General features: G+C 36.2%; 1 protein-coding gene across 2 annotated transcripts in view; it reads right to left on the bottom strand.

Annotated features, from left to right (window-relative positions):
- Positions 1-23,167, bottom strand: part of VPS13B (vacuolar protein sorting 13 homolog B) — an 804,491-nt gene that overhangs the window by 232,127 nt on the left and 549,197 nt on the right. For both annotated transcript variants that reach the window (XM_007457167.1, XM_007457166.1), the window contains exon 34: positions 13,116-13,803. In XM_007457167.1, coding sequence (XP_007457229.1) covers positions 13,116-13,803 — 688 coding nt within the window. The remainder of the gene's footprint in view (positions 1-13,115; positions 13,804-23,167) is intronic.

The raw sequence follows: 23,167 nt of genomic DNA, 5'->3' as shown, positions 1-23,167 counted from the left end.
CTTGGAGATTCCCTACTTTCCCTTCCGCTCTCTGATTTCATTGACAAGACGTTCCTCGATGATTCTTTAGCTGAATCTGTTTATAACCAGCCAAGAATACACAAAGGTTTTTCTTAACAGAAATTGAATAAAATTTAAAGGAAAGCATTTTGGGAAGGTCTATTGTACTAGATCAATTTGCCTCTATCTATGAAAATGATATGGTTACAGCTCCCAAGGGCCTCTTTCAGAAGCCATGGTTGTACTTGGTTTTGGAATGCTCAAAAATGGTTGGAAGAATAACTCCCTGCAATGAGTGGTTACTTTCAGAATAGTCACCTTCCAACCACTGGACATGTAAAAGGCAAAGCTACAGGTTTGCTGAGTTTCTTATGTTTTTCTGTATTTATTTTATGATCCTTAGTTCAATGGCTATCTATTATTATTATTATTTCTAATGTAGCCACAGAAGCAAATGTTGTCCATGAGGGACTTCCCTGGTGGTGCAGTGGTTAAGGAATCCACCTGCGAATGCAGGGGACACAGGTTTGATCCCTGGTCCAGGAAGATCCCACATGCCGTGGAGCAACTAAGCCCTTGCACCACAACTACTGAGCCCGTGCACCTAGAGCCTGTGCTCTGCAACAGAAGCCACCGCAATGAGAAGCCTGCACACCGCAATGAAGAGTAGCCCCGTGCACAGCAATGAAGACCCAATGTGCCAAAAATATATAAATAAAGTTAAAAAAAAAAAATGCAGTCCGTGAAGCCTCTACAATACCTGAAAATTAAATCATGGGGGAAGCTAGATCCATAAAACACAGTAACAATGCAATGTTATAACAGCAAAATCAACCGAGAAACCAGTTCTAAATTGCTATGGATGCCAAGGTCAGTGCCACCGTCTCCTTGTCAATATCTAGGCGTTTGACTAACTCCTTAAGTGTTTTTTCACCTCATAAGATGTTACAGGAAGGGGAAGAGCAGATTTCCTGGTTTGAAATCCCAAGCCTGGAGCCCACAGGAAGAGAAAGAGGAAAAGATTAAAATGGCTGCTGGCATGTGTAATCATCAGTGTCCATTGGTTCTTATTTTTAGAACCCAACCTTCCATATCTTGCTAGAAGAAAGTGCATTCTTTCTACTTAATGATGCAAATCAGCAGATAATATGTGAAATATCATTTCAATGAATTCCTTCTATTTTCTAGGCTGTTCTGTGTTGTTCCTGATCTCTTTCCTATTTTGTTACTTTCATGTTAAATTCTAATGTGGGTTTCAGATATTTTATATGACCTCTGATAAAATTCAGAACAAGGAAAGGATGCTGTCCAGTCAAAAAAATGTAGTCAAATAAATTCAAGGATGATCAACTTAATCCCAGCTGTAAGCCTCTGCTCTAAGTCTGGGTTCTGTAACATTGAAAGCCAATCCAGTGGCTATAAATGATTCCTGCCATTTTTCCTTCACTTTGAGTAAATGTTGATGACTAAAATCGGTGTTAAAAAGGGCCAGGACACTAATCTTTTTATCGTGTCCAGAAAGGAAAGTCTATTAAACTCTCCCTTCTACTGTTAATAACTATTGAAGTCCCAACTTATAGCTGAGTATTTCATAGTTCCAAGGTATTTCATAAATATTATCTCATTTGGAGCTCAGACTAAACCATTAAACTACAAAGACCAGATATTATTATAAAGGTATACCTTGTTTTATTGCACTTTGCTTTATTGTGCTTTGCAAATATTGAATCTTTTACAGATTGAAGGTTTGTGGCAACTCTGTGTTGAGCAAGTTGATTGGTGCGATTTTCCCAAAAGCATTTGCTCACTTTGTGTCATCACATTTTGGTAAGTTCCCAATATTTCAAATTTTTTTATTATTATATTTGTTATGGTGATCGGTGATCTTGGATGTTACTATCATAATTGTTTGAGGGCACCACAAACCATGCCCATATAAGATAATGAACTTAATCCATAAGTGTTGTATGTGCTCTGACTGCTCCACTGACTGGCCATTCCCCTGTCTCTCTCCCTCTCCTCAGGCCCCCCTATTCCCTGAGATACAACAATATTGAAATTAGGCCAGTTAATAACCCTACAGTGGTCTCTGAGTATTCAAGCGAAAGGAAGTATTGCACATCTCTCACTTTAAATCAAAAGCTAGAGATGATTAAACTTAGCGAGGAAGGCACATTAAAAGCCCAGACAGGCCGAAAGCTAGGCCTCTTGCATCAGTTAGCCAAGTTGTAAGTGCAAAGGAAAAGTTCTTGAAGGAAACTGAAAGTGCTACTTCAGTGAACAAATAAATGATAAGAAAGTGAAACAGCCTTACTGCTGATATGGAGAAAGTTTTAGTGGTCTGGATAGATGATCAAACCAGCCACAACACTTCCTTAAGCCAAAGCCAAATCCAGAGCAAGGCCCTAATTCTCTTCAGTTATATATAAAGGCTGAAAGAGGTGAGGAAACTGCAGAAGAAAAGTTTGAAGCTAGCAGAGGTTGGATCATGAGGTTTAAGGAAAGAGACCATCTCTGTAACATAACAAGGTGAAGCAACAAGTGCTAATGTAGAAGCTGTAGTAAGTCATCCATAAGATCTAGCTAAAATAAGTAATGAAGGTGGCTACACTAAACAACAGATTTTCAATGCAGATGAAACAGCCTTATATTGGAAGAAAATGCCATCTAGGACTTTCATAGCTAAAGAGGAGAAGTCAATGCCTGACTTCAAAGCTTCAAAGGACAGGCTGATTCTCTTATCAGGGGCCAATGCAGCTGGTGACTTGAAGTTGAAGCCAATGCTCATTTACCACTCTGAAAATCCTAGGGCCCTTGAGAATTACACTAAATCTACTCTGCCTGTGCTCTATAAATGGAACAAAGCCTGGATGACAGCACATCTGTTTACAACATGGTTTCCTGAATATTTTAAGCCCACTGTTGAGACCTATTGCTTAGAAAAAAAGATTCCTTTCAAAACATTACTTCTCACTGACAATGCACCTGGTTACCCAGGAGTTCTGATGGAGATGTACAATGAGATCAATGTTGTTTTCATGCCTGCTAACACAACATCCATTCTGTAGACCATGGATCAAGGAGTAATTTCAACTTTCAAGTTTTATTATTTAAGAAACACATTTTGTAAGGCTATAACTGCCATAGATAGTGATTCCTCTGATAGATCTGGGCAAAGTAAATTAAAACCTTCTGGAAAGGATACACCATTCTAGATGCCATTAAGAACATTTGTGACTCATGGGAAGAGGCCAAAATATCAACATTAACAGGAGTTGGGAAGAAGTTGCTTCCAGTCCTCATGGATGACTCTGAGGGGTTCAAGACTTCAGTGGAGGCAGTAACTGCAGATGTGGTGGCAATAGCAAGAGAACTGGAATTAGAAGTGGAGCCTGAAGATGTGACTAAATTGCTGCAATCTCATGATAAAACTTTAACGGATGGGGAGTTTCTTCTTATGGATGAGCAAAAAAGTGGTTTCTTGAGATGGAATCTACTCCTGGTGAAGATGCCATGGAGACTGTTGAAATGACAACAAGGGGCTTAGAATATTACACAAACTTAGTTGATAAGGCAGCAGCAGGGTTTGAGAGGATTGACTCCAATTTTGAAAGAAGATCTACTGTGGGTAAAATGCTATCAAGCAGCATTGCGTGCTACAGAGAAATCATGAAAGGAAGAGCCAATCAACATGGCAAACTTCATCGCTACCTTATGTAAAGACACTGCAACAGCCACCCAAATCTTTAACAATCACTATCCTGATCAACACAGAGGCAAGACCCCACACCAGCAAAAAGATTAGAACTTGCCAAAGGCTCAGATGATGGCTAGCATTTTTTGCAATAAAGTATTTTTCAAGTAAGGCATGTACATTGTGTTTTAGATATAACGCTGTTGCATACTTAACAGACTACACTATAGTGTGAACATAACTTTTATATGCACTGGGGAACCAAAAAATTCTTGTGATTTGTTTTACAGCAATATTTGCTTTATTGTGGTGGTTCTAGAACGGAACTCACAATATCTCTGAGGTATGCCTGTACCTATTTTAGAGATAAACACTAAGAAATTTAGTTATTTGCATGAAAGAGCCTTGGCATTAGAGCCACGACTAAAAGTAGAAATTTCTGATTTCCACTCCCAAACCCTTCCCCATACATAAATCCCCCCCACTGGCTGGGTCATTCTTATTTAACTTTCTCACCACAACTCTCCCTGAGTGATGTACTAGAGTGCCTCCCATTTAAAAGACCTACTTACTCCCTGAGTCCTGTCAAAGCAATCATTTCTTTTCACATTACTACTGGCCAGCAAGAAACGTTCCTAGCAGCTAAATTTTCAGATAAATGTTCAAGTTGTGATCATTATGACATTAAAGTCACAGGTTAATTCTAAGCCTTTCCAGGGACATTAGCAAAACTGTTAATTCTAAAGAGACATGTAATTCAATCCTTCTCTTAAAGTCACAAGAACTAAATGAAATCAAGATATGATTTATGAGGTGTTAGAAGCCAGTTTATGATTTTCTAACTGTTGGTTTACTTAAACGTCTTCAGCACATTTTCTGTAGACCTATTCATGAAAGAGTAAAGAAGCCAATTATTATAACTGAAAATTTGCAAACTACACAATATCTATAATGGCACTGAAATGACATGAATTTTTTTTTTTTGGCCGATTACAACCCCTATTTTAAACTCAGCCTAAACATATTAACAATGATGAAAAAAGCAACAACCACCATAACATTAAGAATTCATTGAGCTCTATGCTGCACACTTAGCTAAGAGCTTCATATACATCGTTTAATCCTCGCAGCAATCCCAGGAGGTTGCTACCAGTATATCCCCATATTAAAGATAAGGAACTAAGGCTTAGAGAGGTTAAATAACTTGTCCAAGGTCACACAGCTGTATGTAGCAGAGCATGAATAAGAACTCACGACTAACTCTAAATCTTGACCTCTAAATGAACTCTATTCCATGTTTGCCTCTTAATTGAACCTGAAGCCGTATCTGTAACATTTATAAAACTAGAAAATGAAGGAAGTGTCCCATACTAGAGGTATCATGACATGGGTGTTTCTAACCTACACAGAAGTTGTGTCATAACCTGCTTTTTTAGAAAGATAAGTTCTAATCAACCGTAATTTCTGTATTTTAGTTTAGTTGATGTTTGAAAAATTACAGTAAGATAAAAAGGTTGCAAGAGGGCAGAAGCAATTGTTTTCAAATTAGTTTGTTAGTCCCTAGCACCCATTAACGAGTAATAAGATGACTGTGTACTGAGGGAGCAGTGGGTGGGGGTAGTGAAATCCCTCAGAATGGTTCAAAACTCCTTCACAATTGACCAGATGGCACAGTCATTTCTTCAAAAACAAACAAAAAGCCCCAAACAAACAAGAAGAAAAATGACTTTTTGAGGCTGCCTTGGGCTGCATAGTCAAGATATGAGGCAATTTCAAATCTGGACTCCATTACCTTAAACAAAACAAATACCAATTTTTAAATATTTATAAACACAACTAATACGATTATGTTAAAACAACTACATACATCTTTATTTAAATGAGAATTGCCAATAATACAGCTGCTACATGTAAAGGTGCTGGCAGAAGATCTCATTTCTGTTAGAGGTTGCTCCAAGTTAGAAGGGCATGGAAAAAGGCCATTATTTTAATATTTTAAAAAGAAACCTGTTAACTCACAGATATACTATCTACTTGGACTAGATGGAAAATCATTTATAGGTTATTAGTATTAATAGTCATAAAAGAAACTGAAGTGGATAATTTATACTTCAAATAATTTGCCATTTTTTTAAATTATGGAGAGTAACATGAAACACTTTCAAGTATAGCTGGTATAATTTAAGATCTCTAAATTATGCAGATTGGGGACTATATTAATGACACTTTCAAAATCATAAGCAATTCTCATCATTCTTATTTCACTTCAGGTTTCTAAAATAGATGTAGATATAGGTATACATAAAGATTCCATTTTATTCTGGGTAGCATCCCATGTAGAATTAGGTTTTTTAATATATATGTGTATAAATGGTCTTATAAGATACACACATATGTCTATATAGTCACATGTGCTGAGAAGGCAGATTGACCTGAGGAACAATGAGTTTCACAGCATTTCCTCTTCTAACTTGATTTTATAATATATGAAAGAATATCCCTAAGGAACACATTGAGAGAACACTATTACCACCCTTTGAGTATTTGGGTATGTTCTTTGCTTAATGGTGACATGGGCAGAATCAAGTTAATACTGACAACTCCCTGGGAGCAGTAATTATTCATTACAATATATTTAACTGATCTGTGCTTATAGATGTAAAGATATTAAAGTATCACTTTTGGAGGAAATCCTGTATTAAGTTTCTCAGAAAACCATGCCTCCACTAATGGACCAGAAAATATTTCTATTATCTTAAAATTGCAGGATTTCTGGTGCCAGCCAAAATTGAAATAAGCTCAGTACAGCCCATCTCCCATGCTGCTTAAATTAAAAACTCAAGAAAAAAGACAAAACACAAATACCTGACGACTCTCAAAAGTAAACAAGAGCAATGCAGACTGGGGAGGGGAGTTAAACTTGCAGATATGACCCAATAGTGGTGAATTTTCTATTTTGTTTTGTTTCGGTTTTCCTCTTTTTCCTTATAACTTTGACTTGAGAGTGAGTCCTAAATTGTGGTGCACAGTGATAGCAGGAACAGCGAAAGTCCAACAGAAACCCTGTCTGGAAGATAAGACCCCTGTTTTCAATACTGTTGGGGAAAACAGCTGCTTTTTATTTTTCTTTTTTCTCTCCTAGTTTTGCCCCAAGTGTGGGCTCTGTGTATGTGTGTGTGTGTGTGTGTGTGTGTGTGTATGTGTGTGTGTGTGTGTGTGTGTGTGTAAAGCTGTGCAATGCAGTGGCTGTGCTGTGGTGGCAGTGACACAAGCATTTAAGATATTATGGAAGAATTACAACTGTGTTTCATGAGGTAAAGGTAAACATGCTTGAAATAAATGGAAATATAGAAGTTCTCAGAAGAGAAATAGAAACTACAAAAAAAATAACCAAATGGAAATATTAAAACAGAAAAGTCCAATAGAAATTATCCAATATGAAGAACAGAGAGGAACAAAGAAAGAACAGTGAATGGAGTCTCGGGGATCTGAAGAGCAATGTAAAAAAGCTTAACTTTGGAGTCCCAAAAGGAGAGTAGGAAGATTGGTACAGAAAAATATCTAAAGAAAGAATAGCCAAAAAGTTCCTAAATTTAGTTAAAAAAATATTTACAGAGTCAAGAAACTCGGAGAACCTCCAAGAGGATAAATTTAAAGAAATCAAGCCAGACACATCATATAATAAATCTCAGGAAACCAAAGATAAAGAAAAAAATCTTGAAAGCAACTAGAGGAAAACAACACACTACGTATATGGAAACAAGGATTGGAATTACCATGAATTTCTCATCACAAACCACAGAGGATAGAAGAGAGTGGAACAATATCACCGAACTGCTGAAAGAAATGTCAACCTAGAATTCTATATCCAGCAAAAATATCGCTCAGGAGTGAGAGACAGAGAAAATAATACTCCCAGATAATGGAAAACTAAGAGAATTTGTTGCTACAGGCCTGCTCTAAAAGAAATGCTAAAGAACTTCTTAATGCTGAAGGAAAATATACCAGAGGAAAACCCGGAACTTTAGGAATGAAGGAGGAGCTCTGGACACCGTAAATTCCTGGGAGAAATACAAAACATACTAGTTTTTTCCTCTTTAGTTCTTTAAAATATGTAAGATTATTGAAACAAAGGTCAAAATCTTATCTGGTAGGATTTTCAGTATGTGTAGATGTAATATATATGATAATTATAACATAAGTGGGGAAGGATAAAGAGACCTTTATGATTGTAAGGCTTTTACATTTTCTTGGAGTGTTAAAATATTACCACTAACTAGACTGACTGTGAAAGATTAAGCATATATATTGGAAACGTCAGAGCAACCACTAAAATACATTACAAAGACACACAGCCAAAGCAAATAGATAAACAGAATACTAAAAATTATTCTGAATTGCAGCTAGGGAAAAATCTATTACTACTAAAAAAATAAAAAATAAAAAAGAAAATGAAGAGTAGTCCTATTTCATTCCTCAAAATCCTAGCAGTTTTCCTGAAACCATCCCATACAAATGATACTAAGCTTTTCTAAATTGTTTCTCCGGAAGTAGAACTTACAGTTCTTACTTAACTCTTATTTAACTTCAAGCGTTTCACAAGCTCTCCATGTCATGAAGCTCCATATCCTGTTAAACGTTCATCATTAACTATAATAAGTATAATTACTAAATGATGAGAGATGCCTGAAGGCTGAAACTGGGTCTTATTCCTGGTTCCTCAGCATCTTGAATATGTCTGACAAATAGCCAGTGTTCAAATAGAAAAAATGAATGACTATTCCCAAAGATTGCCTGAGTGTAGAAATGAAGGCACAATAGGGATCATAAGTTCATACTAAAATAATGTCAAGTTGATTGTCTAAAAGAGGGGGGTGTGATTTTAAAAACCATGCTGATTAATTTAAAATAGTTACCTTGAGCTATAACACTATATTCCAACAATGCTCAAAGGATTTTTAGTATTTGCTTTCAGGGTCTTCACTGCAATCTCTTGAATATGTCAAATAAAAATCACATCTTCATAATTTAATGTGAAAAGTACTTCCATCTTTTTAGAATTACCCAGAGCCATGCTTAAACAATGAATGAAGTCAGTGATCAAATGGCTCTTACCATTTTTATGATCTTAATGAATCAGAGAATCAAAACCTCTGAGATGACCACAGCCTTAGAGGTCTCCTGTGTATGAATTCTTTTGTAACATTCTTATTGGTTCCCTCATTAATTAATGAGTTAAGTAAAATCTTTGACATGTTCATTTTGTATTTATGTAAGAATTATGATTTTTTTGAAAATTATCTTCTGAACATGGTAAGTGTTTTGAAGGAGTGACATAAAATTCTTGGTTTACTTTTTGTTCCATATGATTTCCATACAAAGTAACATTAGCATATATAATAATAGTTTGACTTTCACATAAAACAGTAAACAATTACACGCTGTTGTGCTAAAAGCTTTTTTACAATCAAATGTTTCTGTCCTCTTAAAAAAGAAAATCCATTATCTCCAAAACAACCTCTGGCACATCTGAAATGCTGAAATTGGGTGATCACTGAACTGCACGTATATGCTAAAACTGCTATTGGTTGGCTGCCACTTGAGTTACCTTACAAAAAAGGATTAATTTTAGAATCAAGAGAGAAAGTATGAACACTACAGAAACACATAACATGTTTCTTCTTTCATTTTTAACTTGTGATGCCTTTAACCTTTCCTCGATGTTTCTTAGAAAGTTAGCTGCCTAGTGATACCCCTTTTTGTCCCTCCAATTAAGACATTGCCAATAGTCCCTTCACTTCAGAATCCAGAAATGCAACTGGCCACTTCCACCTTACTCCTTCTCTTCCCCATGAATGTTAGTGTTACAGTTATTCATATTTTTCTCTTTTTTCTTACCCACATGGTTACTATTTCAAAGCTTCAAAAGAATCCTGGACATGGAACACTGCTTTCTTCAGGATTAAAAGTGCTACATGAAGCGTTTCTGGACGACTAAATTGGTAATGGAACTTTGATAGTTCATTCAAGTGGACCAATTTAAAATAGAAATTCCTCAAATCAGTTTTTGAAAACTAACTTCATGAATATTTAATAAAATTTATGTAGTTAAGTACTGAATAAACTAATTAGTGTTCCACTAGAATATCAAAAGAAAACTTGCATCTTTAAAACAAGTCAAAATAAATTGTAATCTGATAGGGTAGTGGCTTACAGATGTCAACTTCCTGAGGCCAAAGCTAGTTTAAATATTTTTAGAAAGGTAAGTATGGGGAGACGAATTCCAAATTAGAGAATGATAAAACTTTAGATCTGGAATGAGCCTTGTTGGTATCTTTTATAATCATCACATTTTACACATAAGGAAAAGAGAAACCCAAAGAAGTGAACTGCCGGGCTAAGATCACTCTGCTAATTAACAGGAACAATTAAATCCCAGGCTTTCTGCTTCCTAATTTAGTAATCTTTCTACTATATATTGATATTAATAACTAAAGCAGTAGCAGCAAACATTTATGAGGGCCTACTACTTACTAGACTCAATGCCAAGTACTTTCATTAATTATCTCTTTTCAATTTCATAATCGCCCTATGACATGGATAGGTACACGTCTCCTAAGTGACAGAGTTAGAATTTCAACTCAGGTTTGTCATTTACCAAGAGAGGCTGTACTGTGTAGTCACATCATGGACACATATATGAAAAGTCACCAGTTAAAACAAAGAAAGGGAACCGTTTGCATGGTCTGGAGAGGGACAATGGAGGTTGACTGACAACTGCAATTCACATCTTTCTCTCCACTCCATGGAGCCATACAGGTTGAGAGACTCAGAGGTCCAAAAAATCTTGGTTTTGTATTTTAGCTCTGTTTATTGCTAAGTCTGTAATCTTGGACAAGTTACTTCTCCAAACTTTAGTATCTTTTTATGTAAGATGGGAACATATTTCCCACAGGATTAAGGGGGATTATGTGAGATAATGCATTTAAAGCAGTTAGTACAATGCCTGGCACAGACTGAACACTCAATAATTGCTAGTTGTACTTTTTGTTTTTTAGCCATTGTATTTTAACTACTTGTTTTCAGACAAATTTCTCCAAATCACTAAATTCATTTTTAAGAAACATGCTAACTTATACTGATGACTCTATTAGCATAGTATAAATGTCCAAGAAGATGCTTTTTGTGTAAGGAAAGGCATCCACAAGAATATTATGCAAAGGATGCTCCTTAGGAGGTATTTAAGACTTTTTCCTCCCACAGGTAAATCCCCTATACTCAATCTGGCCCATAACCTTCATCCTAAACTTCATCTACTGAAATTGGGTTCCACATTGGTCTATGTACAAGGATGTTTTTTTAAACAAAAAATACTTTATTATTTCAACCTAGGAACCAGTTATAATTCAAACGTACACCTTTGCTATGAGCCCTGATAACTTTGCTGAACTTAGTATCTTTTAGTAGAAGCTGCTAAAGCCACCCACCCATAAAGCAACTGCAGCAGAAAGCACTTAAGGAGGGGCTTGGAATTAACTTTTATTCTCCCAATCCTACACCTACTTTTTGCCAATGCTAAGCAGACACCCAAACAGGTATCAGGTCTACAGGCATGAGTCACTGAATCATACAACATCAACCACTTCAGCACTTCTCCCATCTCCAGTGACCTGAAGTACCCATTATATTAGAGGCACTCAGTAAATGAGAACATGTTTGAAGAAGGGAGGCAGTGGTGGCTGGTAAATGTTTAACATCTGGCTCTCAGAGTTGACAGCATTTGATTGACAGCATTTGCCAGTATCTGTGGTGTAAATATTCTCATTATGGCGATTTAAACTACCAGTGGTTTAACTGTCTTTCAAAGTTCCTAAAAATTTAACAATTAGCTCTTTTGAGCCAGTATGAGCCAGCACCAGCACACCAATGGAGAGAGGGCCAGCAGGCAGCCTAGGAGGTAATGCTACGATTTTCCTCCTTAGCAACTGTCCAGTTACCACCTTCTAAAGTAGAGGACTTGAACTATACCTCTGCAAGAGCCAAGGGCTCCTTTGAACCTACTTCCTTGGGCTGAATCCTGACCCTCACACCTGCTATCTACTCTCCAGGAGCCTGCCGTGTAAAATGATTCTCCTTAATGCCAAGAATGAACCAGCCTGACTTCCAGATTGGACAAATTCTCCAGATACCTCACTGCTGGCGTCCATCTGCTACATGGGACCACCTGAGAACAATAAAATGCCTGAATTATACCCAAGCTTGCTAGGGCCCTCTTCCAATACTGGATCTTAAGACGATCCAGCTACCCTCTCTGGGAGTCTTTCCCACCAAATCTCTAATTCTACATTAACTCAGGGAAAAGGTATCTGTATCTTCTTTGGCCCTGTTTTCATTAGCTCTTGTTACTTAACAGCCCATACATCTTAAATCTGAACCCCTGATCACTTTCCTAGTCTCAACAGGCAACAAGCTTCAGAAGTTCAATATAATTATTATAATATATGACACTCTCAGGTTATAAGGAAGGTTTGAACGGGGCAAGAAGCGCCAGCTGGCCAACACCACTAATAAATGCGCTTGTTGTAGATGTATAGAATCTTTTTTTTTTTAAAAGGAAGTAGCATTTTAAATTTATTTATTTATTTATTTATGGCTGCGTTGGGTCTTTGTTGCTGTGTGCGGGCTTTCATTGAGGCGGCTTCTCTTGTCACAGACCACAGGCCCTAGGCGCGTGGGCTCCAGTAGTTGTGGCTCACGGGCTCTAGAGCGCAGGCTCAGTAGTTGTGGCGCACGGGCTTAGGTGCTCTGCGGCATGTGGGATCTTCCCGGACCAGGGCTCGAACCCGTGTCCCCTGCACTGGCAGGCGGATTCTTAACCTGTGCGCCACCAGGGAAGCTCAGATGTATAAAATCTTTATTTAGGTCATCTTACTTTACTAATAAACCTTCTCAAATACACTTAATATTATGCTGTTACAGCAAGATGATTAGGGCAAAAGAATACCAAAACAATAAACTTCATTTTCTAAGGTTTTTCTTTTTCTACCTGAACAGCTGCATTGACATGGAAAGCATACCTATGGGCTATTAACATGAAAAAAACACTTTGCTTCCTAATCACTGGAGATTGTTAAGCATTTCAATAGCCCAGAAAGAGTCCCTGTTTCATTCAGTTCCTGAAAAAAAATTCAGAGGCACAGTAAGAACACTAAGGCTTAAAAACCCTGTTACATTTCAAACATTTACTTAAACATGATTCAGCTGTGGGACATGAACTTTACATATTTACATATTCTGTAGAGAAAAGAAGTCTTGTCTGGTCTGCCAGCTGTCTTCTGCTTGATCAATATTCAAAGTTTGGGACTAAAACTTAGTATGTAGTAGTAGTGATTAGCACCCAAGTAAATTTGAAGGCTCTTACCTGTACATTTGTAATCAGAGGCCACCCCTTTAAGCACAGCATCAAAAATGGATATTTCCACTCGCTGCTTTCTGTGGTGACAACTCAGAAGCAAAGAAGGCTGGGACACAATAAAGTACAAAAAAGGTTCTAGCTGCAGGTCACCAGTTCCTCTTCGTCCAGGTTGCCGAACGATAGTTATGCCAAGCGCTTGTCTAGCAGATGACCTTGTGGATGCATGCAGACTTTCCAGAGAGATGACCCCTATTTTTTTCCCTGAAGGAAAAGATATGTTGCTGCTTAAGAGATCTTCTGCTGTAACCATGGAAATACACGCCTGGCTGGGCTTAGCGACGTCTGAATCAACTTCTGGGAGATTTAATGAACTCTTGCCTGTTTTTTCATTATCCTTTTGTTCTTGCGATTTTGATTTGGGCAAGGCCATACAGGAATAGGTCATTAGTGAGATTCTACTTGCAGTAATGAATATGTCAAAAGGAATAAAATTTAGATTTTTTACAATTGATGACTGGCGTGAGGGACGGGCAATGCGATGCTGACTGGTACCACTGTGCTGCTCTATTTGTACGATTCTGATTTTAACACTGTCACTGCCAATTCCACTATCCTGAGCACCACTGTACCGAGATGAGGTATCAGCCATGGTTCCATCATATGTATCCATTTTTTTCTGTTCTTGCTTAGAGATCTGTAAGGAAAAATAATAAAATATTTTAAACTAGTTCTATTCCAAGTGTTACTATATAAATGTTATAGAAGCATGTTAAAAATGGGTCTAGTATAACTGAGAGTAATCATAAAAAGAAACTAGGCGCTCTTTCAAAAAATTATTCATATTAAAATGCCAAGACAATATTTAGGATAAACATCAAATGTGCGTTTCTATCATTAAAATATATTTTTCAGAGGAATTCCCTGGCGGTCCAGTGGTTAGGGCTCTGTGCTTTCACTGCAGAGGGCGCGGATTCAATCCCTGGTTGGGGAACTAAGGTCCCCACAAGCCAAAAGAAAAAAAAAAAATTAAATAAAATGTACCTTTTGGTGTCAGACTTTATTTTCTTTGCCTTTTAAAGAGTTACATTAGTTAGTATTCTTTACTGTGATCTTCCAAGTAGTATAATAAACTGTTTCCAAATCATGATTACTATTGGTTGAAATTATATTTTAGGCAGGAATAGTTTATATTGTTTACCCTGTCATTATAAAACTGATTTATAGGATTTTGGATAGTAAAAGAGGGAAAAGTCAGTAGTCCTAAATTATGAAGGACAAAGAAAACTAAATGTGTGCCATTCAAAACGTTTATTTTCCTTTACTACAACAGGACTTGAAACAAGGGTAAGTGTAAGTGATCAAGCAAAATGTAAGTAATTAAAACCCTTGAAGGTGGATTTTCCCTTTGTGCAATGAATGTAACCATGATTTCTCAAAATTTTCCATCAATTTCCTACATAGAGAACAAAGAACAACTTGGTGGTAGCAGCAGTTATGACTACTTTGGCAGCACAACAGCAAGACCTCCTGTCTGATTCTTTGGTTCCCTTTTTTAGTCTCCCAACCATTAGTTTGTGATACACTGTTTGAGACCTAGATATTTCACTTGCTTTTTCACTGAAGTCATTCAGATTCATTAAAGAAATCATGGAATGTCTGAGAGAAAAACAAAATCCTCCCGGCCCCCATTTTATTACCAAACATAGCCAATGGCAATCTTTCAGTGTATTTCCTTTTGTCTTTTTTCCTACCTGTGCATAGGTTTCCCCCCCACCCCCACCCCTTTATGGTTATAATAATACTGTAGAGACAAATTTGAAACCCTTTTTTTTTTTTTTCCTCTGTGTTGGGTCTTCGTTGCTGCATGTGGGCTTTCTCTAGTTGGGACGAGCAGGGGCTACTCTTCGTTGCGGTGCATGGATTTCTCATTGCGGTGGTTTCTCTTGCTGCAGAACACGGACTCCAAGCACACGGGCTCAGTAGTTGTGGCTCATGGGCTCTAGAGCGCAGGCTCAGTAGTTGTGGCACACGGGCTTAGCTGCTCCGCGGCATGTGGGATCTTCCTGGGCCAGGGATCAAACCTGTGTCCCCTGCATTTGCAGGCGGATTCTTAACCACTGGGCCACAAGGGAAGTCCCTGCAACCCAATTTTTTTACATGCTAATATACTCTTCATAAATGCCATTTTAAAAAGCTGCATAATATTTCATTTAGCGTTAGGAATAATTTGTTCAACTATTCCCATATAATTGGAGTTTCAGGTATTCAACTTTGGCCAACAAACATCTATGACAAACATCTAATAAAATTTTCTTAAGAGGATCCTAGAAGTGGGATTACCAGGTAAATGGTATGAAGAAGTTTAAGGTTGTCAAATATTTGCCAGCACCTTTCCATGAAGGGTGCACTAAACTATATTACGATCAGCAGTGGAAAAATATTCCCAAAGTACTGGGTATTGCTTCTCATTTTTTAGGCCATTCCTTAATTTGGTAAATATAGTATCATTTTTCCACATGCTACAAATTATTATAAGTTGCTTGTGAAAATGTTAAAGGACAGTTAAATAATTCAAGACAATGATGTTATAGTCATTAAAATTTTTCAAATAATTGTTTTCGTTAATTTATTTTAAAGTTGTCGAGGAAGGCACATTGTTGTTAGAAAAATCCAGCCTCAGGTATTTGAAACAAAAACAGCTAATCCCCGTTCTCTGAAGACACCACGTTCTTTTAAACCATTCTAGGTATACCATGCTGTTTCCCTTCCTGGAGCCCCCTTCTGAGCTCGCTGTAGCTGGCAAACATTTAGCTATCCATGAAGACTCAGAACAATGACACCTGTCTGAGAGTTTTGCTTTCAACTCTTTTCCTGCTTGGTGATCCTAAAAGTTAACTCAGACGTCTATTTTAGAATTTATTATTTTCTACTAAAATGTTCTGTGGTGGCAGTATCAGATAGTATTAGAACAATCTAAAGGCTTTGGAGTCACAGAGAAGTAGGGTCAAGTGTGACACCTGCTAATTGTACATTACTGGACAAATTACAATCCACTCTAAGGCTACATAATCTCATCTGTAAAATGGGGATAATAAATCCGACCTCAAAGGGTTAGTACGAGGATTCAATGAGCTAATGTACCTAAAGAGGTCAGCACACTGCCTGGCATATAGTAAATGCCTGATAACGGGCAGCTGTTGTGTGTTTGTCTCTTTTACCAGGTGAAGGACTGCTGGAGGGATTGGGCCATATCATTTTGCTTCTATCACCAAGGAATAGTGCAGTGCCTAGCACACTGAAGAGAGAATCCACAAATGTTTGATGAGATGTTAGTTTCTGATACAATATTAAATGAAAAAATTGCTCTTCAGACTAGAAATACATAATTGTTAATATGTAAATATATGTGTATACTGTACTCTTTAAGGTCTGTCGAGACATATTCATGAGCTCTTTCCTTATCTGCATCCTCCACGTTTTGCGCTGATCACACTTGAAGAAATCCTCTGTCTCTGCTAGATGCTCATCCTCACACTGGGGACATTAATACTCAACCCACAAAGTTGATGCATCATTAAATGTGTTAATGTATTGACCACACATAGTAGGCACTCAATAAAGGGTAAGTTAAAAAAAGAAGTCATCTTCTTTGTGAAGACTTTCTCAACCTTTCCAGATGGTGCTAGTCTTTTCAGCTTCTATGCTTTTATAACAAACTAATGTTATTATAGCACTTTTCAAACACTGGTCTGTCTCAGAGACTGTGAGCAATTGAAGATAAAAATAAGATAACACTGAGTATGCTTATTATTTGCCAAACATTGTTAGCACATTACATACATTTTCTTTACTAAGTGTTACAACCCTTTAAAGGGGATACTGTTATCCCCATTTTACACCTGAGGAAACTGAGGCTTAAAGAGATTAATCCCAAGGTCAGACTACGGGTAGGAGAGAATGCCATCAGTACTCGTAGCACACACCACATTGCCTGTCACATAGTAAAGCTCAATAACTGTGTGCTGGCCAAGCAAATGAATGTATTTAATTTTAAAATTCAGTAAAATAAAAATAAGGCAATTACCAAAAGGACAATTTAATTGGAAAGGTTTTAGTTATCTATTATAAAAATTTCAAATATACCTCCAAATCCACTACCAGCTAGGAATTCTCAAATAATATGTGAAAAGATAATAAAATCAAGTACATAAGTAATCTAGGATTTACTGCCCACATTTTGAAGCATTACAAACCAAATATCTGTGTACAGCATAACTAAAAAAATCCTTTAGGTTGAGTTGCACAAGAAACTCAAATTAGGAACTCAACTATCTTTATTCTCTCAATCAGGAAAGGCAACCACAATTAACTATATGAGACTATACCTTCTATGCACAGAGCATTACATTGTCTTTTTCTGATTTACAAATTCGTATTTAAAAATCTAGCCTCTCTTTCTTTAAAGTGTTCCCCATCAGTGTTAATAGACAAAACAAACCACCTGTAGGTAAAGATAAAGAAATGCAGTGTCCAGCCCTATTACCTGTTGAGATTGTCACATTAGACTCTAGTGAATGTCAAGGAGCATGATCTTGCGATATAAATTACCAGCAGGGGCAGGACGGCAGCTATCAGCTTGGGTCACATGGGTTACTGAACAGAAGTCAGATGGTAACTAATTCTACTCACTACTGAGCAGAATGGAATTTGAACCAATGACCCAGAGATGAAAGACTCTCTTATTGGCGAGGGTGGGGGGGAAGTACAACTTTCCCAGTATTAGATGACTAAATTCTTAAAAATCGGTTAAAAGTCAAGACTTCCTCCAGTTTTCTAAGTTTCTGCACTATTTGTAGAACTGAAATAAATAATCTGGTGATTCTGAGACATATTTAAAAATCCATTGGCTTGTCACCAGTCCACTGAAGATTTATCTATTATATTGAAGAGTATCTGGCCTATCAAGAAGGTTTTATAGCTAATTATGTGTGCTAAGCCCTAAACTTGGGCATCAATTTACTATTCCTTTGTGGAAAAAGAAAAGTTCACAGTGTAGTAACTCTGAAAATAACTTTTCCTTTATTATTGTCCAAGGGGACTAATAATTTAAGTTGTCAAAAATAGCAATATCTGCTTGCTGTTAGTGAATGCAGCAGAAACATGTATCTCTGAGCAGTGCTATTACATCAGCTCTCCCACTCTTTACCTAACTCATTTAAAATGAACAATAAAAGTTTTCTTTAATTAGCTACTGGTGTGCATTAACATGATCATGATTAAACCATAAAAACCAACTGTACATTACTCTGGTCCCCTCTTCCATATGTTTTGAATTATTCTGTTTGAAAATGTACTTTGCGTCCCTTTTAAAAGTTCGACCTTCTGCTTTCAGAGAATTAAATGCATATTACTGCAGCGAAGAAGATAATGTTTCAGACCTCCAGGCATATATTAAACACACTGGCAGCACTTGAGACAAAATGCTTTACTTATTAGATACTTCCTATTCTAAACAGTGTCATCAAAGGCTAAAAACAAAATCCATATAAAAGCTGCACAATGCTTCCACACAGAACCTGTGCCAAAATCCCTGTACTTTCCAACTAATGAGGAAAGGATGTGTACTCTTAACATATGAATGTAAGATTTTCCAAGCATTCACTTTAGGAAACTGGGCTATTGATTCCATATGGATTATGTTAAATGAAACTGTATTGGTAAAATAACCTTTAAGATATCTGGCATGATAACTATAATTAAACAATATTCAAAAGACTAAAACAAAAGGGAATTTGGTTCCACAATGGCTAATTAAAATAAAATGAAAAAACACAGCATGCCATCTATCAAGATAAATTGTTATTGTTTAAGAACTATTTAAATACTGTTAAAATATACTTTCAGATAAAATCTGAAAAAGCTGGAAAAATATTTGTGGCTTAAAAATGGATAGTTTGGTGAAGAAAAAAATATAGGACTCTGAAATTTTATGCAGAGATAACAGCTTTAAAGCCTTGAGCACAACCAGATGGTACTTAAATCACAGGAATTCTACAGTTTCACTATCAATGGGTTTCAATATGAGAAGGTTTTCAATAGCTAGGAAAACATGTCAAGTTGATAGTTTACTTCTTAGATCATTTCAGCGCATTTCCCCATCCTTTCACAGCTATATGTGGTACAGATAGCCACCATGGAAAGGGTGCTGAAAGCTGGACTAGTAGCTAGGGAAGCTAATTCCTCCTTTTAATGTACTGAGATAGGTAAGTTTACTAGCTCACCTTGGAGTCTGGTAAGAGCCATAGTATCTCAGAAGTAGTGGCTAAAATCACACTTTATGTGACAATACCAAAGAATGCATTAAAATAATTTCAAATGACATTAATTAGATGTTCTGCAGTAGAACTCTGGAGTGGAGAAAGATAAGCTTGATTGATTGAAACATCTTGCTTGGCCATATCAACATTTTTACGAGCACATTCAAAAGTTAGCCATATTAATAAATATGCTGCAAGTAAATGGATATTAAAAAATTTAAAGTATGTGCAAACCAACCCCGAGAATTAACAAAGACTAAAACATAATTTTTGCTTTGATGGCTGACAAAAATGGCAATTCAGCACCTATTACAATATTTTAATTCACACTATTTCTTTTAATTTGTATTTTTAAGGAATCTTTATACACCAGACATAAACATATCCACATATTTTCCCACCTTCTCATCAAAATTATGGTTATATAACAGCAACAGCTATACTTTAACCTTGATCAAAATATGTTTTGCCAGTCATGAGCTCACTTTTCACATCTTACAAATTATGATAAAGTCAAGTGTGAAACCACAAAATCAAAGTGACAATCACATCTGTATATCACTGTGACATTTATTCTAATTTTGCTGCTCATGCTAAAATGTAGTCGTATATTCAAAAAAGTAAACATGCTATCTTACAAAATCAAATATAAAAAAAAAAGTTGGTTACAGTGTTTTAATGGTTTTACATACTGGAATTACAAGGGAGAATTTTTAAAACCTTAAAAAAATTATGTGCCTCATTGCCTAAATATTTTCAAATATACTCTTCTAGCTGTATCTTTAAAAAGTTTGGTTTTGGGGATAGGGTAGGGTGGTGCTCCTGGGAAAGGTTGTTGTATGCCTTTAACACAGAGATAGTCTACACTGGAAGCTTTAGATAAATAGCAAATTGTACCAATCAGAGATACTTCATTTCACCTTGCTTAATTTAGTCAAGTGAACAATAAAAGTGTATTTTTAAGTCTCAAATATTCAGTGACGTCAGCATTACACTTCATGAACTTTTATCATTTTATAGACAAACTACCACTGCAACTCAGTGATGTGCTAGATAAAATTTATCTAAGCACATTAAATTAAAAAAACATCATAAAGAATAAATTGACTTTGATACAAAATGCCTCCTTCAGTGTTACCAATCCATGTTATTTTTTTTACTTAAAAAACAAACTTGAACAAGCACTGTATGTACTTGGGTACTACAGAGTGCTAGAAAACAAGGGCTTTTTATATTTTATTTCTCTGAGTCAAATGTTATACAAGAGCCCACATGATATAATTGTTCCCAGTTGGATGGCAGAAAGTTTTCACAATACTGCAGTAATTATGCAAAAGAGCAGAACTAATGATACCCATCACTGCTTAACAGATAGAATGGTAAAGAGTACTATAGTTTCAAGTTTTCCCTTTCATGAAGTTACTTTTCCGGCTCTTTGAAGTTACAGTATGAGGCCACTACTGCCTGTTAAGTATCAGTTGAAATATTCACATTTCAAGACCAGTGCTAACTGCAATAAAAGAAGCATGGAGATAGTTCAGGCAAGGTTGTGTTTTACTGTAGTTGTATTCGGTCTATTGTCTTAATTTAAGTTGTAAATTATGAAAAAGGACCAATTCTAGTGCTAAACTGACTATAATACCTAGATCTTTATCAATGTCTGTTTCAATAAGATAAACCAAACAACCAAAAAAAAAAAAGTATACACACCAACCTATCCATACAAATTCAAATCCTACTTATTGAGATTTTATCAGCAGAGCTGACCCTGAAGACTTGTACCTGTCTGTCCTTTCAAACATATATGATTTCACAGCATAAGCTTATTTTCAGGGGCTTTTAAATTCATGAAAAAAAACAATTAGTTCCAGGCAAGACTTCACATACAAAGTCTTAACTCAGAAACAGTTTTGATTCTCTCTCTCTCTTTCTCTACGTCTCTCACATATAAAATTGGAATAGGTTGGCCATTTTTGTTCGAGGAGACTAGGTCTAACTGATTTATGCTAACTCCGTAGTTTAAATTTGACTTGTTTGCTTTTTATAATGAATTCAGTTTTTAAAAAATAAATATTGACACATTCTGGGAACTCGGATCTTAATCAAAGTAGATGCCTGTACATCTTAGAAACAACAACCTGCTTTGAAATGGCTATGATGTTAATTCTTAAAAAGTGGCTACTATGTGTACAAGGTAACAACTCTTCATACTGATGAAATCCAAGGTTCATTCCACTGATGTCAATGTGGAAACCATTTTGTCCCATGGCTGCTTAAAGATTTTCAATAGGATTAAATCAGCTGCAAGTCCTCATTATATCAGGGTTTACAATTGTGTCTGAGTTGGAGTCTGTTTCTCATAGAATTTTACTTACAGACTGACTTAGATTGGCTCCTTAGAGCTAGCCTGATTTTACTAGAAACAACTGTATCACATCAGCCACTCTCATAAACTTGCAGTAAGATTGAATCAGCCCTGACCCTGAAGCAGATGAAAGTTTACCCAGCCTATGCATTCTCTGTAAGTCACAGAAAAGTTTGCATTTAGTTTCTGCAGCACTGCAGAAGTAGAATATGCTTATTAACTATTCCAGTTGGCCTTTGCCTTGCAATTATGAACCTGATTTTTCTGATAAGAAAACTAGAGTTGAACTTGGAGAAATTTCTATCGATAAAAAACCGTACGAATCCTTGATTATTTTATCCCTCAAATCACATATGCTCTTTTAGAGAAACTATGCAGAGTTTATGGAAATGAAGCAAAAGCATGTGTTAAAAAATTTCCCCTAATATTCAGTACAAGTTGAAAAATAATGAAAATGGTTTAAGTATATCCATAATTAACCAGTAGCTGATTTTCATTGTCAAACAGAATATAGTTAACACAAATATTAAGATGATTTTCATTGTTATATATTCTATTTACTAAATCTAAACAAACCTGGTTCAGTTAACTGTAGATTTCTTCAAAGTGAACCTGAATATCAGTATTCTCTACACTGTATCTGATTTTATTGAAGTACATCAAGACATTATAGAATACAGGGTCATTTACAAACTTTTATTGGCTCCCCTTTAACTTCATGATGGCAGATTAAATCCAAATTGAACTAAAGCTATATATTGATTCTGTGTGTCATATGTTATCAATACCTTAATGATACAACAGACCTGAAATGCAAAATAGTCAAGATGTTAGAGAGAAACATTTGCTTATGCCCTGCAGCCACTTCTTCCTTTCTATTAGAACAACTTTGTTCTTCTCTGCTACTCCATAAAAATCATCACTAGGTCAAAATGGCCTTCCACACAAACTGCTTTGATCATATTAACCTCTCCCTTCAATCCTTAGAAATTTGAAGTATTCTCTAAATCAGGTTAAGTATTCCTAACTTTAGCTCTGGTCAGCTAGCCCTACAACATTTGTAAATTTTCATATGCTGATATATCCCAAGTAATTCTTGCAGTTCTAAGAAAGAAACTTTCTGTACATTAATGAAGGTAATCCAACCCATATCTTAAGGATATTCCCAGTCATGTGGGACTGCTTGAATAAAAGTTTAAAAGTTAGAAGGAAAATGTACATTACTACCTCCCAAATATCAAGCATCATCTCTACAAACATTAAAGTAGTAACCAAGTCTGGGAAGAACTTACATCTCTCTAAACCAGTTAAGGAATAAAGTTTCTATTTAAAAAAATATATATATTATAGCTAACACCTGAACAAGTTTAAACTGC

This window comes from Lipotes vexillifer, unplaced genomic scaffold (assembly GCF_000442215.2).
Source record: "Lipotes vexillifer unplaced genomic scaffold, Lipotes_vexillifer_v1.1 scaffold376, whole genome shotgun sequence".
Classification (NCBI taxonomy): Eukaryota; Metazoa; Chordata; class Mammalia; order Artiodactyla; family Lipotidae; genus Lipotes; species Lipotes vexillifer.
The sequence above is the reverse complement of the archived record's forward strand: the minus strand, read 5'-3'. Positions and strand labels throughout refer to the sequence as shown.